The following is a 19,490-nucleotide window of genomic DNA, read 5'->3' as shown; positions in this document are numbered from 1 at the left end:
TGGCCCAGGGGCGTGTCGTCTGTTGTCATTTGTGAGAGGTCAGTTGTCAATTAGCTCCAAACCGCCAAGCGTATTTTCATTAAAAAAAACACAGATTTAATAGTTGTTATGTCACATCATCAGTGGTCCTTTATAGTATTTTGTTCAAATCTAACCCAGCAACTACTTTTACTACCTGCTTTGACAAGCGCGCTTTCTCTGTCAGTACGATCTCAGACCAGAAAGTGGTTGACGATTGTCCATGCTTACTAAAGGAAGAGGTGGAGGAGAGAGTGCGTAGTCTGAAGGCAGGGAAATCTCCAGGAGTGGACAACTTCTATTCTGAGCTGATAAAGCACTAAAGAGAAGCCTTATGTTTAAATGAAAATGATATTAAAGAAAGGAATTTTGATGTGTGCAGTGTTGCCAAAATTATGGCCTTGTGTCTGTTTTTTTCCAGTAAAGAATATAATATTCTCAAAATGTGTTTTATTATTTCCTCCTTTACTTCAGTCTGTGTGAATCTTTCCATAACTACCATAGTTTAATTACATCAGTAAAGAACGGAATTTTGACAGCCACCAATTTGTGCTGAGTTATGGCCCTTTGTGTTTTTAACCAGGTTTTCCGAAGGAAAAAACTGGTTATTAGATTGGGGATGTCGGCGGGCGGGCTGGTGGGCTGGCGGGCGGAACAAGCTTGTCCGGGCCATAACTTTGTCGTTCATTGTCAAATTTTAAAATCATTTGGCACATTTGTTCAATGTTATTAGACGGTGTGTCACGAGAAAGAATTACGTCAATATCTCCAAGGTCAAGGTCACAATTTGAGTTTGAAGGTCAAAAATGGCCATAAATGAGCTTGTCAGGGCCATTACTTTGTGATTCATTGTGAGATTTTAAAATCATTTGGCACATTTGTTCACCATCATTAGACGGTGTGTCGCGCGAAAGAATCACGTCGATATCTCCAAGGTCAAGGTCACAATTTGAGTTTGATGGTAAAAAATGGCCATAAATGAGCTTGTCTGGGCCATTACTATGTCATTCATTGTGACATTTTAAAATCATTTGGCACATTTGTTCACCATTATTGAACACTGGTTATTAGATTGGCGATGTCGGCGGGCGGGCTGGCGGGCGGAACAAGCTTGTCCGGGCCATAACTTTGTCGTTCATTGTCATTTTAAAATCATTTGGCGCATCTGTTAACCATCATTAGACGGTGTGTTGCGCGGAAGAATTACGTCGATATCTCCAAGGTCAAGGTCACAATTTGAGTTTGAAGGTCAAAAATGTCCATAAATGAGCTTGTCGGGGCCATAACTTTGTCAGTCATTGTCAGATTTTAAAATAATTTGGCACATTTGTTTACCATCATAAGGTGGTGTGTCGCGCGAAATAATTACGTCAATATCTCCAAGGTCAAGGTCACAATTAGAGTTTGAAAGTAAAAAATGGCCATAAATGAGCTTGTCCGGGCCATTACTTTGTGATTCATTGTGAGATTTTAAAATCATATGGCTCATTTGTTCACCATTATTGGACGGTGTGTTGCGCGAAAGAATTACGTCAATATCTCCAAGTTCAAGGTCGCCACAACTAAAAATATATTGATTTTGAAACAACTATGTAACTATGAACAATCAGTAACAATACACATTTTGATTTTGAGTTGTCTCTCTTTATCAGACTTTTTATGCCCCCGGTAGGATGGCATATAGCAGTTGAACTGTCCGTCAGTATGTCAGTATGTGTGTATGTCAGTCTGTCTGTCCAAAAAAAACACTTCAAGTTTAACGTTGGCCATAACTTTTGCATTATTGAAGATAGAAACTTGATATTTGGCATGCGCTGCACATTATGAGTGGTGGAAGTTCAAGGTCAAGGTCATCCTTCAAGGTCAAAGGTCAAAGAAATATTAATTTCAAAGCGGCGTTCTCATGAAGCTGCACATTTTGAGTGGTGGAAGTTCAAGGTCAAGGTCATCCTTCAAGGTCAAAGGTAAAAAATAAAATTAAAAAAAATCAATAAAAAAATCAAAGAGGCGTTCTCATGAAGCTGCACATTTTGATTGTTGGAAGTTCAAGGTCAAGGTCAGCCTTCAAGGTTAAAGGTCAAAAAAATTATTTTTTTTAAAATTTATTTCAAAGCGGCGCAATAGGGGGCATTGTGTTTCTGACGAACACATCTCTTTTTTTTTTTCTAATTGAAATCAAGGTCAATTTTACACAAGGGGGTTAACAATACACATTTTGAATTGTCTCCCTTTATCAGACTTTTTTCAACTGAAAACCTGGTTTTGTGACAATTTTGTCCCTTGTTTGCCATTTGTAGAATATAATAGTCGATCTGTGTGTGTCCAAACATGTACCATGGGGTCATCAGTGTCAAATGTGACGCATTTCTAGTTTCTTTGGAAGAATATATTAATTTAAAAACATATGTTTTTTAACTCAACTTTTCTTCAAATGCTGGCAAATTTCACTCAACAGCCTAAGAAAGATCATATTTAAGTGATCTTAAAGGGAGGCATTTTTTGTGCAATCAACTATTGCAAAATAATGTCTGTCATTTTTCATGTGTTGAGATATATATATGTGCGCTTCATAAAATTATGACTGTTTGTAGTATTTTGCTCAAGTATTAAGTATATTAAGAAGATTTTTTGGTTATAATTTATATTTGATTAAATTTGACTGTGTCCATGGGGGATGAGTGTCTGTGACATACCCGTCTGTAGATCTGCCATAGTCATTAGCACTTTTCTATGGAATTCCATAGAAAATATTATGGAATTCTACGAAAATCGATGGAAATCCATGGAATTTGATGGAATTCCATCCACTTGCCAATTTTCCATCTGAAGCTGTTATGGAATTCCACGGAATCTCGACTTAAATTCCATGCATTTCCACGGAATGTATGGAAAACACCATGGAAAGTTGGCCATTTTTTTCAACGGAAATCGTTATGGAAAATAACTTATACATTTTCTTGGATGGAAATCAATGGAAAATAACTTTTTCGCTGGTTGTCTGAAATGTATTTGTAGTTTAATACATGTATGAATTTATTTGCATCATGTATTTTGTATATAAAAGAAAATGCCATTAAGATAATTATAAATTTGTTCTAGAAATTGGAACAGTTCTGGAACTGTTCCATATTTGTGTTCTAAAACGTATGTTCTGGAATTGTTCCAAAACAGTTTTTTTAGAATAAATCCAGAACATTTGTGGAAAATGGCTTAGGACTGAAACTGTTCCAATAATTTCAAGAACCTTTTTAGAACATTTCAAGGACAATTTATGGTCAAAAATTTCTAAAAATGTTTTAAAATGTAGTTCTAGAACACATCTAGAATGCTTTAAGAACCAGTAAGTTCTACAAAAGTTCTAATGGGGAATAAGAACACATATAGAACACCTTACACTTACAAATAGCCAAATAGACTTCATAGTAGCGACAGCAGCAGCAGCAGTAGTAGTAATAGTTGTAGATGTAGTAGCTGTATTAGTAGTAGTAGTTGTTGTTGTTGTAGTAGGTGTTGTTGTTGTAGTAATTGATGTAGTAGCAGTAGTGTTTTTTTATATCAGTAGAGGTTGTGGTGGTAGTAGTAGTAGTAAAAGTAGTAGCATACACAGTTTCTGTAGCAATAGTAGTAGCAATACAAGTAGCAGTAGTAGCAGTTGTTGCTGTAGTAGCAGTTGTTGCTGCTGCTGTTGCTGCTGTTGTTGTTGCTGCTGTTGTTGTTGCTGCTGTTGCTGCTGTTATTGTTGCTGTTGTTGTTGGTGGTAATGTTAATGCTGTAGTAATTAAAGTAGTAGTTCTGCAGAAATAGGAGTAGTTGTTACTTTCAAAGCAATTTCTACAAGTTTAAATTCCTTAACCCTGTCCAAATGGTGTACACACTGTTTTTTCTCAATATCAAACTCAGCCAGTCCAGGTTGTCAAATAACAATCTATCTGATAAGCCAAGCATGTGTTGTTCATCAGATCTTGGGTATGTTTGCTGCAAATCTATTGGTTATAAGATATAACAGCCTTTTCTAATTGGCTGAGTTCAAATACAGAAAGTTTACCTGTTAGATTGAAACATGAAACATGGTGGACAATGTACTGGTTTAACTTGTTAAAATAAAGTTAAAGAAATTTAACAAACAGAAGAGTTCATTAGTTTTTCCATTAAAAACACTTTCTTAAAATACTTATGTATTTTTATGTATTGTTCATGATATGCAAGTCATATAGATCCGATTGAAACTAGTATGGCATGAAGTAAACAACCAACACCGTATTGAGATTGAAAAAGGGCATTTATTGCAAATGCCATAAAAGTGAGGGCATTCAAAAACTTGATGCCCTAAAACAATGAATGTAATACATATAAAGAACAGTGTATAAAATATGTACATTCATACAAAACAAAACATAATAGTACATATAAACATACAAGTTATGTACAGAATGCCATAATGGGCGATAGAAAAACGCCGGGCGATAGAAAAACGCCTGTAAGCATACATGGCACTAATGAAATGAGAACACTGGGTGATAAAAACCTAAAATTAAATATGGCGGAGGTAGGGGAGGTGGTGGTTTTGAAGCGTAAGCTTTTGCGATGCAACTCGCACCAAAGCATTAACAGATCACATGACTTTTATCTATATAATGATTGGCTAATGCCTAAGCGTGCCTTTAAGGTTACACTGCACTAATGTAGTATGTAAACAAAGGTATTGAGGATAACTTCTACAAAAACAGGAAAAATCATCACAATGACATAAAAAACTTTATGTGTGCATAAACTTGGTTTTATGTATTGTTCATGATATGCAAGTCATATAGATCCGATTGAAACTAGTATGGCATGAAGTAAACAACCAACACCGTATTGAGATTGAAAAAGGGCATTTATTGCAAATGCCATAAAAGTGAGGGCATTCAAAAACTTGATGCCCTAAAACAATGAATGTAATACATATAAAGAACAGTGTATAAAATATGTACATTCATACAAAACAAAACATAATAGTACATATAAACATACAAGTTATGTACAGAATGCCATAATGGGCGATAGAAAAACGCCACCAGGGTAAACAATGGTTACCCACTGAAATGGTAACAATGGTTACCCACCGCCCATTGAGAACGGACAATGACTAGCATATAAACTATGAGTAAAAAAGCATTCACCAGTAAATACTTTAAAAATAAACAGTGCCTACTAAAGTAGTACATACACGGGTGACTATTTTTACATATATACATGGAGGAGAGCTGCTGGTCGCAGCTTTAAATGTTATATCTGCTAAAGTACAAAAATCACGAATGCATCCCTTTGAGCTGCTGCCTTACACCGTCAGCTCATATGGTTATACAGTATGAGGGAAGAAATAGGGTGAAATATAGAGCCAAGAGCTGCTGCTTTAAACCGTCAGCTCTGAGCAAGAACTGTAACAAGTAAAGTAGATATTAGGAGTTGCTCCCTTAAACCGTCAACTCATATATGAGCTTGTGAAATGAGGAAAAGAGAACGAGAGCTGCTGCCTTAAACCGTCAGCTTTGAGCGTGAACTGTAACAAGTAAAGTAAATATTAGGAGTTGCTGCCTTAAACCGTCAACTCATATCTGAGCTTGTGAAATGAGGAAAAGGGGACGAGAGCTGCTGCCTTAAACCGTCAGCTCCCAGTTTTCAAGAGTTGTTGTGTAAGCTCAGTATAGGACCTATATGGGGAGAGATTGAGGGCGTATGTATTTAAGGTATGCTTGTGATTTCCATCGACCTAGTTGCTGAATTTGGGATGGGGACATGTGGTTGCTATGTGCGTGAGTTGCGCCCCCAATACGAAAAGAGTGAGCTGTAAAAAGTTTTGGATCCAAGTTCGATGCAATTACACATCTGTGTAACAGTGTTCGGAAGAATGTAGTTGAAATTGCCTCGCCGTTAGTGAAACGGAAAAGTGGACCAGGGTATTGTGGGGCTATACGTAAATAACGTAATACCGCCCGGATAGGGCACAACTGTTTGCATGCCTGACGGGATAATGGGATTGTTGCACAGCGGCCTTGTGAATGTTTGTAGGCATTGACCAAGACTGATACTCCTGAAACAATTGAGCCGTTGAATGTAAAGGATAAGTTCTGCCTTTGAATGACATTCATGAAACCCATAGAGGAAGTGGCTAGTTCCCCTAATCTAAACAGCCCATAGAAGGCAAACAAAAACATAGTTCGCATAAGAACTTGGGTGTACTTGTCTGAAACCAAGACACGAAGATTTGACAATAGCAACTGAAGATGGTCTGGTGTGAAAGGATGACGCCTATCAAAGTTTTTGTGGCGACGGATGCTGTGCAGTAATTTTTTGATGACAAATGACTCTGCGGGGTTTGAAAAGCCATTAAGTTTGTGAACGTAGGTAATGGCTGAAATATACGAGGTAATGGTGGATGCCTTTAACTGACGTGCATTACATACTGCTATGAACTGGGCTAGTTGTTCTGTAGTAGTGGGCCATAGCGGTTGTTGAGGATAGTGAGTTGAATGAAAATTGTTGTAATGCTGTAGCGCATTTTGGTAACTTGCCCTAGTGGATGGGGCAAGAGACGAGTTCAAAAGATTGTAAATCTGCAAGTTCAGTTGAGCAGTAGAAGATGATCCGGAATTGCAGTTGGAACCTTGTCCATTTGTGGAGCTGAAGCTTGAAATTTCTCGATCTGTGAACGAGAGAGTAGGTCAGGTAATATGTTAAATTTACCAGGAATATGTTCAGCATTGAGTAGAATGTTAAATTTCATGCTTGCCAAAACTAGGCGACGTACTAGGTGCATAATGTGAGGTATTTTGCAGGTCTGGCGGTTAATAATATGTACTACGGCAGCGTTATCTGTGTGGAGAATAATACACTTTTCCTGTAATTCGTGGCCCCAGATCTCAATTGCCAAAACAATTGGGAACAGTTCTTTAAACGTGATATCAAAATGTAACCAATTTTCTGACCATGTGCCAGAAAACCAATGGTGTTTAAACACTGCCCCAAAACCGATTGAGCCAGATGCATCGGTATGAAGGTGTAGGGTGTCGGAGGTTAACCAACGGCGCTTATGAAGAAGGTTTTTTCCATTAAAATGATCTGCAAAAAGCCGCCATGCATGCAGATCTTTCCTGCTTTCTTTGTTCAAAGTTATGTGATGGTTAGGATTTGTGACCTTTTTGGTAAGGTCTGTAAGGCGACGTAGAAAACTGCGACCTGGTGTTACCACCTGGCAGCAAAAGTTTAGTAAACCTAGGAGGGATTGTAATTCTTTCAGTGTGACCTTCCTGGACTTGGAGGTTTTCATCAGAAGTTCCCGAAGTTTTAAGAGCTTGTCATGTGGAAGACGTGCTTCCATTGTAAGTGAGTCTAATTCTAAACCCATGAAAGTGATGATAGGTGTGGCATTTTCGGTCTTTTCAGACTTAATGGGAACTCCAATGAGGCTGCAAAAATCAAGAAATTTTTGTAAATTTGTTTGACAAATTTGCGAGTCAGCGGGACCTAGGAAAAGAAAATCATCGAGAATATGTACCATGTGTTTAATACCCAGAAATTTTTCTGATGCGTAGTGGAGAGCAGTGCTGAACCGTTCAAAAATAGCGCAAGATGAGGATGCTCCCATAGGGAGACATTTATCGAAATAAATTTTTTCCTGGAATTTGAAACCTAACAGGTGATAATCTGATGGGTGAATGGGGATAAGACGAAAAGCTGAATCAATGTCAGTTTTGCTAAAAAGTGTACCCGGGCCCAGGTTTAAAAGGAGGTCTACTGCCTCATCAAAAGATGAATAAACTACAGTGGCAAGGGTGGGGTCAATGAAATCATTGATAGAATCACCTTTAGGGTAACTGAGGTGATGAATTAAGCGGTATTGCCCCGGTGATTTTTTGGGAACTAGACCGATGGGGCTTACGTGTAGGTTATCAAATGGTGGAAAATCGAAAGGGCCTTCTATACGACCAGCTGAAAGCTCATTTTGTATTTTTTGAGATACCAGTTGAGGGAAATCAGAACAAGATTTTAAATTTGGTGAAGTGCGAGCTTTACGGGGTCCTAAAAATCCTAATTTGAAACCTGTCATGAAACCATCTACAATATATTGTGACCATGTATATCCTGAAAGAAATGGGATTAACTGGTTGACATTTACTGGTGTGACCAAATTATAATGGTTTGGATGGCTTGGGGCCGGAACTGGAAGGGTTTCTCTTGCCAGAGAGGGACTGGGAGGCCTGTTCCTTGCTGGAGTATGAGCAGTTGAAAGCAGTGTGGGGGCCCCGGCAGAAACCACAGATATGAGGGTGGGGGCAGTTGATGCGTTGACAGTGGGTTGGTTTGTTGAAGTCCCAACATACGTTGTCCACGAAACGTTTTGGACGGTTTGAGGGGAACGATCTGCGTTGAGTGGCAGGTCTTGAGGGACGAAAGGACTGAGGATTGTGAGTATTAGTGTTTAGAGTGCTGGCCATCAGCCAGAATTCAGTGTGAATTCTGTCCCAAGGCAAAGGAACAGAAGCTCGAAACAAACGAAATTGATTGTCGTAATACTGAAAGGCTGGACCTGGACAGCGAGTAGCCAGATCTCGTATGATCTCCATGTATTTTAGGAGTTGTTGCGTTTCCCCAGGGTACTTGTGTGTCCTTACGGAAACGTAGCGAATGAACGCAGACGTCCAAACTTCAATTGAGGTGATTTTTGTACAGCGTGTAGATGGTTGGATAGAAATATGTGCATGTTTGTCCAGTTGCAGTGTGAAGTTAGAAGATTGAGAGGCAGAATTAACTGGAAGGAGAGATGAAAGTTCTACATATTTGCCTTTCCAAATGTCCTTACATAATGACTTTTTAATTTGTGGAAGTATTGGTGTGCTGATTGGTTCGGCGTAGTGCATACCAGTATCTGGAAGAAGGCCCATCATGTGTGTGCTGAGTATTTCCTGAAGATTTGCTGGTGGGTCGACCTCATCTTCTGAAGAAGAGTCGTCCGAGTAGTTGAATGGTACCTGAAGGGGTTGTTGATGTGGTAGAACAACTGCATTGGGTGGCACGGGTCCAGGTACCTGAGGGGGTTGTTGATGTGGTAGAACAACTTCATTGGGTGGCACGGGTCCAGGATTAAAATCAACACCCTGGATGTGCTGGATTGTGTTGTTCCCAGATCCATTGTGAGCATTGGATGGACCAGTAGATGTCCCCGTTTCTTGTACTGGAATTGCTGTGGATATTGATGGTGGAGGACTGGTGGGTGTGGAGCGTGATTTCTTGGCCGTTGTATTATCACAGCAACTGCATATTGTTGTTGCCGATCGTTTTTTAGTTTTCTTTGCAGGCCCCATCTGAAAATCAATTGATAGGTAATTATAAAATTAGATATTCAAATATATTCTATGTATACTTTTCCAAGTGTTAATTGCTGGATTTGTCGTGTATAAAGCCATATAACCATGTTATTAGTAAACATTCTAAAAGGGGATTTAAATATATTCTATGTATGTACGAGATATGTTGTACAAAAGGACAATTGATTATCCCCAATTAGATAAAATGATAAAATAGACCCAAAAGTGTGAGTTTGATAGTCCCACAAAGATAAATGGTTAAAGGCGGAAAAATGATTCATAAGGAATGCATGAGGCTAGTAACTAAATCACGCATAAAGATATGGCATAAGGATGGCAAGTAAATCATGCCTAGATAAAAGAACAAGCGTGAGGCTGGTTACTACATTGTGAACAAGGGAGATAAATCTGATATTTCAATTCACAAGACTGCTGCCGTTAGTTCCCTTATTTTTGTGTAAAACACACAATAATTACTGAGTAAGCAGCCAACAACTGAATAAAGTATTGATAAAATAATACAATGTTAAAAGTGTGAGGTTGGTAAATTAATCACACTAAAATATAAGAAACATTATAAAAAATAGGGCATGCAGCTGGAAACTAAATCATGCCTTTATTTTATAAATAATAATAAGCGTGAGGCTGGCAACTAAATCACGCATAAATATATGGCATGAGGCTGGTAACTAAATCATGCCTTTATTTTATAAATAATAATAAGCGTGAGACTGGAAACTAAATCACGCAATAAATATATGGCATGAGGCTGGTAACTAAATCATGCCTTTATTTTATAAATAATAATAAGCGTGAGGCTGGCAACTAAATCACGCATAAATATATGGCATGAGGCTGCTAACTAAATCATGCCTTTATTTTATAAATAATAATAAGCGTGAGACTGGAAACTAAATCACGCAATAAATATAAGGCATGAGGCTGGTAACTAAATCATGCCGTTATGTTATAAATAAGAAAAAGCGTGAGGCTGGTAACTAAATCACGCATAAATATAAGGCATGAGGCTGGTAACTAAATCATGCCTTTATTTGATAAATAATAATAAGCGTGAGGCTGGTAACTAAATCACGCATAAATGTAAGGCATGAGGCTGTAACTTAATCATGCCTTTATGTGATAAATAATAATAAGCGTGAGGCTGGCAACTAAATCACGCATAAATATAGGGCATGAGGCTGGTAACTAAATCATGCCGTTATTTTATAAATAATAATAAGCGTGGTGTTGGTAGCTAAATCACGCATAAATAAAATCTAGTGTAGGCGGATTTTAATAAATCACGACTAGATTAAAGAATAATTAGCATGAAAATAGAATGACTAGCTAATTGCTAGTGTGCATGTTGTATGATGCTGCCAACGAAGTCATTTATGAGTCTGTTACTCAATCTCACAGAGAGCTAGCTGTAGCTCATCAAACATTGAATAGTAATACATATCTTAGTAATACATATCTAAGGTCTGAGCTCAGCTGCTGAGGATGCGTTTCGTGGCGGCGACCACTGCTGCTCTGATGTTTCTGTACAGCTGGCGTTGTCCCTGGCTGGATAGGTGGCATCCATCTTTTGCGAAGTTCCTTTCTTTGGAGGAAATTGTCCAAAACCCTTTTAAACGCCATAGGCAAGCTCGGCTGTCTAACACCGATCTCAAACGTTCAGAAAGTAGCAAGTTTAGACTGTCCACCCTGTTATTGAACCATATCGTGTCAACTGGGTATTTTGAAGAGACTTGTGGAGTGCAGCGATGTAAACATTGCATTACCACAACATAACGCACATTCAATTCAAATAAAAGTGTTCTCACCAGGTCTTCAATTTTATTTGCCACAGAAAGAATTGAACACGACGAATCATAAATGTCGTTGGTGCCAATAATCAGCACAACAATTTCCGGTTCAAAGTCAGAGATCTCGGTTAAACGATGGTGTAGTGTTTCGACGCGAGCACCGGAGAATCCAGAGTATTGTACTAGAGGGTGTCCTTGCAGATTCAAGTTAAAACGTAGAGTGGAGTCATGTCGGATTAAATCTTTAAGGTGCCTCACGAACGAATGGCCGAACAGCTGTACTTTTAGCGGACTGGGCGCAGCCATGTTTGATGACGCGATGACGTCACTAAATTGTCAGGAAACTGGTTTTCTTTGTCTCCCAGAAAACCATGTACACATGAATTATAATCGTAAAATCCACGGTAGAGCCAGGTCGCCGCCGATGAAATGAAACGGATAACTCATAACTAAAGAAGTCTTAGCATGAAAGCATAATGCTTTACCTTGTAATAAAATCCAAAGTAATATAAAAAGTGTTTTGAAGCGTAAGCTTTTGCGATGCAACTCGCACCAAAGCATTAACAGATCACATGACTTTTATCTATATAATGATTGGCTAATGCCTAAGCGTGCCTTTAAGGTTACACTGCACTAATGTAGTATGTAAACAAAGGTATTGAGGATAACTTCTACAAAAACAGGAAAAATCATCACAATGACATAAAAAACTTTATGTGTGCATAAACTTGGTTATATCATTTGGAAAGTGACATGAAATATTGCTAAAGAGTGATGCATACAGTGTTTGAGCAGTCTGTCTAGGAATAGAACAACAACTGAAGGTTTGTGATTTTTATTATTTCTAAATATTCCTTTAAATTTAATCTTCTTATGACATTATTGTAGACCTTTTTATGTGATATTTGAGGTGTTAGTATGGCAAATATTAGTTTGAAAGCAGCTGTCACCCAAATTTTCACTTAGTGGAGTTTGCAGGTTGAAAAAGGAAGTAATAAGACCTATGTGGAGAAATTAATAACGTTGAATGTAGTATCGGAATTTTATCATGCAAGGTTATGGAACTGCAGGCTAAGGAAGTTTTGTACTGCGCATGTTGAGCACTTAATGCTCATTAATGGTGTTAATGTTTATTATTATCCCCCGCCATAGGCGGAGGGATATTGTTTTGGCGTTGTCTGTCCGTCCTTCCATCCTTCCGTCTGTCCGTCTTTCCATCCGTCCGTAGCCATATCTTGGAAGTGCTTTGGCAGATTTCACTGAAACTTGGTATGAGTATGTATATGGATAAGAGGATGATGCATGCAAAATGGCATTGTACACCATTTGTTAATAACAGAGTTATGGCCCTTTGTATCTTGAAAAAATGCTTTTTTGTGTGTCCAAGGCCATATCCTGGAAGTGCTTTGGCGGATTTCATTGAAACCTGGTTCGAGTATATATATGGATAAGAGGATGATTCACGCCAAATGGAATTGTACACCATCTGTTAAAAACGGGGTTATGGCCCTTTGTATCTTTAAAAAATGCTTGTTTGAGTGTCAAATATAATATTTATGTGTCCAGAAGCATGTTGGCGGGGGATATCAATTCAACGTATTTGCTTGTAAATAAAAAATTAAACCAATGGAATTGGTTTTTAGGTATCTGAGTGTGCATTTTCATACCAATAGAATTACACATCATTCTAATTATAGCAATAATAAATTTGTACTAATCATACCAACAAATTAAGTTATGCTTAGTGCTTTGCGATGTATTCACTTCGTTTTTAGTTCTCTTTCTAAAGACCATTTAACAACTTAATATTTAAAACAATTCATGAATTATGTTCCCTATACATTTTTATTATGTGCTTTAATTACCATTGACCAGTTGATGGAAGATACTGCAGAGTTTGGCAGGGAAATAATCCAACAGCAAAGCGGCTCTTTAAGCGCATTTACCTAGAGGACTTACAGGGCCACAAATTCATGGTAAATATTGTCATGCCCTGGTCTAGATAAGTTATTTAATGTTAACCATCTGAAAGTATCTTGTCTTTTTGAAATTCAATATATTGGTCTAAGTCAGTTACACTTTTCTGGATCCTGGGATAACTTTAAAAGTTCTAAGTATTTTTTCATGAAACTTGAAACATGAACTGATGACAATAAGGACATTTTGCACGTCATTCAATGTTGTTTATAATGCAAGAATTCTGGTTGCTATGGCAACAAATATATTTAACAAACTTAAAATAGTGAAGATTAACAGGTTGGGGACCATATTGCTTTGCAATCTCTTGTTATAGTTTGAATGTAAATAACTCTTTGCTTTAGACATTTTTATGATTTTTTATTCTGAAGAGCACATGTGAGCAGTATACAATGTACATCATACCAAAAAGGACCCGGAGGCAGTGACTGGTGTTCAATATTCTCAGAAGAAAAGGAAAATGGCAGTGGAAGACTTGGACAAACATTTTTAAAAACTAGCCTCTGTGTTAAGCCTGGCAGTCTGTGGCTGGTGACATGTTTTATTATGGTTACTTCTTGTATAAAAAAGACCAGTTATTTATTCTGTGAATTGTATTTTGTGTTTGTTTTTTGTCTTAATTTATTTGTTTGTTTTTTTAATTAAGGAATTTGAAACTTGGATAATTGAATTAAGTCCGTGTTCAACAGTACTGAGCATAGTATAATAAATAACAAATTTACAACAGTTGTTAATTTGTTATGTATTATTATTAACTATGCTAAGTACTTGAATACTGGCTGTCTGCATGGGAATTTGTTTTCTAGAAAGTTGGTTTCAGACTTAAATATTTGAAGTTAACCTTCGGAACTTTTCTAGAATTGTACTGGAACACATCAACTAGAACTGAACTTCTGTTATCATACTGAAAGTGTTCTAGAATTAATAAGGAACAGTTGTTGAACGTTAAAATTTATGAGAAAAAACTCTAGAACAAATGTGCGTGATGTGTGTGTGCATGTAATTGTGTGTGTTTATGAACAATTATGTGAGAAAGGAAGTATACTTGTCATAAGAGAAATGTAAAATTCTACTTCTATGTTTTATATTGTGCCTTTAATAAGTTTTTCTTTTCTCACCTGTATATGCGTGCATGTTTATGGATGTGTTTTTGAATGTGTGCATGCATGCCTGTGGTTAAGAGAGTTGGTACTTTATGAAAATCTTAAACCACTCATTTTTGAATATGTACTGTGACTGCATGTGTGTGGTTAATGATTGATGCCAGATCTTGTTCTTGTTTAACTTCTATGATGAAACCTTTAGTTACATTCACATTTGTTTTTCAAAATCAATAAAATGCCTTTGATCTATAATCTGTTTGTTTTTTCTATTTTATTCCAGCTTTTTATTAAATTCCATAGCTTTTCACGGAATTCCACGGCATTCTATGGCATTCCACGGCATTCCATGGAATTCCACGGTGTTCCATGGAATTCCACGGCGTTCTATGGAATTCCATGGCATTCTATGGAATTCCATGGCATTCTATGGAATTCCACGGCATTCTATGGAATTCCACGGCATTCTATGGAATTCCACAGCATTATATGGAATGCCACGGAATTCTATGGAATTCCACTGCATTTTATGGAATTCCATCCCATATCAAGTCCCCCTTCTGTTTTTTTTTTTCACTTTTCCATTGATTGCATGGAATTGGATGGAAAGTTAGTGCCAATACTCCACGGAATTCCATCTAATGATTTCCATAGAATTCCATATGATTCCACGGCAGATCTACAGACGGGGATCTAGTTCTGTATGAAATGGACAGAAAGCGGCACATACATATTAACATTTGTTCTCTTTTTTTGTGTAAGAATTTTTTATTATACCCCCATTAACATTGGTAATGGGAGCTATATAGGAGTCACTTTGTTGGTCTTTCGGTTGGTCGGTCGGTCGGTCTGTCGCTCTGTCGGTCTGTCCCGAAACTTCATCCGATCTTCACCAAACTTGGTCACAATTTGTATGTAGATGATGTCTAGGTCATGTTTGAATATGGGTCATGCCGGGTCAAAAACTAGGTCGCGGGGACACTTAGTGTGTTTTAAACAGAAAGTTTAACCGGACCAAAACTTTGATATTTATCGTTAGATTTTATAATTACTTGGTACATTTGTTCACCATCATGGGACGGTGTGTCGTGTGAAAAAAGTATGTTGATATCTCCAAGGTCAAGGTCACACCTGGAGTTCAAAGGTCAAATGCTTTTCCGGGCCATAACTTTATCATTTATTGTGAGATTTTAAAATTATTTGGCAAATTTGTTCACCATCATTGGACGGTGTGTCGCGCGAAAGAATTATGTCGATATCTCCAAGGTCAAGGTCACACTTTGAGTTCAAAGATAAAAAAATGGCCTTAAATGAGCTTGTCAAGGCAATAGCTATGTCGTTCATTGTGAGATTTTAACCCTTTGCATGCTGGGAAATTTGTCGTCTGCTTAAATGTCGTCTGCTGAATTTATAAAATTCGCATTTTCTTCGATTTTTTTCAAAGAATGCTATCATAATAGCAAACAGTTTGGATCATCTGGATCCAAACTGTTTGCCAAGGCCTTTAAAATTCGGTTCCCGCGCTGAAAGGGTTAAAATCATTTGGCACAGTTACTCATCATCAACGGCAGTGTGTCGTGCAAAAGAATTACGTCAATATCTCCTAGTGAAGGCCACACTTTGAGCTCAAAGGTAAAAAAATGGTCATAAATGAGCTTGTCCGGGCCATAACTATGTCATTCATTGTGAGATTTTAAAATAATTCAACACATTTATTCACAATCATTTGACAGTGTGTCGTGCGAAAGAATTAAGTCGATATCTCAAAGGTCAAGGTCACACTTGGAGTTCAAATGTCAAAAATGGTCGTAAACGAGCTTGCCCGGGCCATAACTATGTCATTCATTGTGAGATTTAAAAATCATTTGGCACATTTGTTCACAATCATTGGAAGGTGTGTCGCAAGAAAAGAATTACGTCGATATCTTCAAGGTCAAGGTCACACTTTGAGTTCAAAGGTAAACAATGGCCATAAATGAGCTTGTCCGGGCCATAACTATGTCATTCATTGTGAGATTTTAAAATCATTCGGCACTTTTGTTCACCATCATTGGACGTTGTGGCGGGCGAAAGAAGTATTTCGATATCTCCAAGGTCAAGGTCACACTTTGAGTTCGAAGGTAAAAAATTGCCATAAATGAGCTTGTCAGAGCCATTACTATGTGGTTTATTTTAGATTTTAAAATGACTCTGTACATTAATTTTGTTCACAGTCATTGGACGATGTGTCATGTGAAAGAATTCAAGAGTTCAAAGGTCAAAATGGCTTTAAATGATAATTGCATAATAATTCTTCCAAATTGCCATAAATTAGATTCTCTTGTTTGGTGAAGACAGCATGCAAAATAGTCTGTGTCAATGCGGCACATCTGTGACAAAACTCTAGTTTTGTTTGCAGATTTCAGTCTGAAATTCAACTTTTCTTTTACAACATTTATGCTTGAAATTGTTCAATCTATAAAAAAAACACTTTTAGTTGGAAATTTTGTTATTGCCTCTTTCAAAAAGCACTTTTGATATTTAAACATTCAGACTGGAGGAGGATGTATTGTACATTGTTCTTTAGTGGTTCAATACAGAGTCAAGAATGCACACTCCAACCACTAGTTAATAACAATCAGTGTTCTCCGTAACAAGGACGATTTAAGGCGGGCTAGTCTATTAATAATGACAAATTTTAAACTGAAACTGAAAGACACACTCAATTAACAATGCTTTCATTGTTACTTCTTACTTGGAAAAGTATTTTTAGTATTACTAAGCATTGGTTAAAGAGGTATGTATTTAGAAGATTCAATCCACTCTCTTATTATGCAATTTCAAACAAGCCCCACAATAAACTTTGCAAACAAATTGTAATTGACGGACATGTATATGTTAACATAAAATATATCAATGTGCTATGTTTTCTCCTAGATCATCTATGACAGTATAGTACCTGCATATAACTGCATATACAATTGTTATCATTTATGTCAGTGGTTTTCATACCTAGATACAATAAATAATGTCCCTTTTGCCTTATAATAATGTCTTGAGCAAACGTTTTGGTTCAAATTGAAGTCATAAATGAATTTTAACGAGTTAAAAATTTCACTGCAATTAACATTATAATTTCACCATTGGTAATAGGGCCTGTATAGGAGTCACTTTGTCTGTCGGTCTGTCTGTCAGTCTGTCTGTCCAGAAATTTTGTCCGGACCATAACTGTGTCATTTATTGTTAGATTTTAAAATGACTTGGTACATTTGTTCACCATCAAGGGACGGTGTGGTGTGTGAAAGAATTACGCCGATATGTCCAAGGCCAAGGTCATACTTGGAGTTCAAATGTCAAATGCTTGTCCTGGCCATTACTTTGTTGTTCATTGTGAGATTTGAAAATAATTTGCCATATGTGTTCACCATCAGTGGATGGTGTGTCCCGAGAAAGAATTACGTCAATATCTTAAATCTCAAGGTCACACAGTTTGAGCTCAAAGGTAAAAGATGGCCATAAATGAGCTTGTCCGGGCCATTACTATGTCGTTCAATGCGAGATTTTAAAATCATTTGGCACATTTTTTCACCATCATTGGACGGTGTGTCGCTCGAAAGAATTGTGTCGATATCTCCAATCGGCAAAGGTCAGTATACTTTTAGTTCAAAGGTCAAAAATGGCCATAAATGATCTTGTCCGAGCCATAACTATATCTGTGTTTCTTCAAAGTCATTGGACGGCGTGCCATGTGACAGAATTCAAGAATTAAAAGTTCTAAATGGCCATAAATGATAATGGCATAATAATTCTTAAAAAATGCCATAAATTAGCTTCTCTTGTTTTGTGAAGACAGCATGCAAAATAGTCTTTGTCAATGCAGCATGTGGAGGTATACGTCAGGTGTGACAAAGCTCTAGTTAATTTTGTTTTAATTAATTATCCTTCTACAAACACCCGCAACCTATTTTCTGTAGACATGGACTAAAATTCAAGGATGTTTTGCGATAAATCATGTGGTTTTACTGCAATAAATCATGGAGTTATTCTGCAATCAAAACCTATACATATTGATGGGCTTTTTTACTTCTTTGGGTGTGACCTGCATGGCCCGTCAGCCATCTCACTATTTTGATGAAAGCGTTTTACAAATCGAATATATTCACAATATGTCACAAAAAACAGCCTTTCTAAACTGTTTGACATGTACTTTTAAGCTTTACACTGTCAAAAGCATAAATTTGACATTCAAAAGTACAATATGTGTTGCTGTTTTTTGTTTGCATTTCTGATTTTGAAAATTGTGTTTCCCACTCAGATTACGTTTTATGCTTATTTAAATGCAAAAGGCGCAGGGATATAGCTTTGTCATTGTCCGTGTGTCAGTCATCAGTCCGCCTATCAGTCCGTCCATCTGTCTGTCTGTCACTTACGTTTAGGGCTATATCTCAGACACTATATAAGTTTCAACATGAAACTTCATAGGTGTATAGATATTAATGAGGATAAGGCGGGGGATATCAATTCAACGAAATTGCTTTTTGTTAAGAATTGAAAATTATAAAATTGGTGAAACCACTGTTATAACGTAAGATCGGCTTATAAACCACAGTTACCACACCATTGCATTTGGCCATAAGTAAATTGTATAGTCAAACTTGAGATCCCTTGTTTAAGTGCTTTTTCACAGATTTGTGCATGTATTGAAGTTTGTCACTAAATGCTTTATATTGATACATGTAAACATTGGATCTAAAAAGTTTCAGGAAAAAAGCAAAAATTCAATTATAAACATTAAATAGTAACCCTCAACTCGAACCAATGGCCCCTGGAGTAAAAGTCTACCTCTTATATCAATCGGCCATATGTGCTAATACAATGAGGGATGAACATGTATTTTTATGCCCCCCTTCGAAGAAGAGGGGGTATATTGCTTTGTTCATGTCGGTCTGTCGGTTGGTCGGTATGTAGGTCGGTCTGTCCACCAGGTGGTTGTCAGACGATAACTCAAGAACGCTTGGGCCTAGGATCATGAAACTTCATAGGTAAATTGATCATGACTCACAGATGACCCCTATAGATTTTGAGGTCACTAGGTTAAAGGTCAAGGTCACGGTGACCCGAAATAGTAAAATGGTTTTTGAATGATAACTCAAGAACGCATACGCCTAGGATCATGAAACTAAATGGGTAGATGGATCATGACTCGCAGATGACCCCTATTGATTTTGAGGTCACTAGGTCAAAGGTCAAGGTCACGGTGA

The 19,490-nt window shown here is 37.3% G+C and overlaps 2 protein-coding genes across 2 annotated transcripts in view; one reads left to right on the top strand and one right to left on the bottom strand.

Moving 5' to 3' along the window:
• Positions 1-19,490, top strand: part of LOC127864683 (uncharacterized) — a 335,102-nt gene that overhangs the window by 20,289 nt on the left and 295,323 nt on the right. The gene's annotated exons all lie outside the window — the stretch shown is intronic.
• On the bottom strand, positions 4,279-11,479 carry LOC127865977 (uncharacterized). Its single transcript, XM_052406137.1, has 3 exons — positions 11,192-11,479; positions 8,921-9,362; positions 4,279-7,466 (listed from the first exon to the last, which is right to left on the bottom strand). The coding sequence occupies exons 1-3, from the start codon at positions 11,477-11,479 to the stop codon at positions 7,396-7,398; spliced, it is 801 nt and encodes a 266-aa protein (XP_052262097.1). The 3' UTR covers positions 4,279-7,395.

The sequence above is a fragment of the Dreissena polymorpha genome, chromosome 1, assembly GCF_020536995.1.
Source record: "Dreissena polymorpha isolate Duluth1 chromosome 1, UMN_Dpol_1.0, whole genome shotgun sequence".
Lineage (NCBI taxonomy): Eukaryota > Metazoa > Mollusca > Bivalvia > Myida > Dreissenidae > Dreissena > Dreissena polymorpha.
Note: the sequence above shows the minus strand (reverse complement) of the source record. Positions and strands in the feature narration are given on the sequence as shown.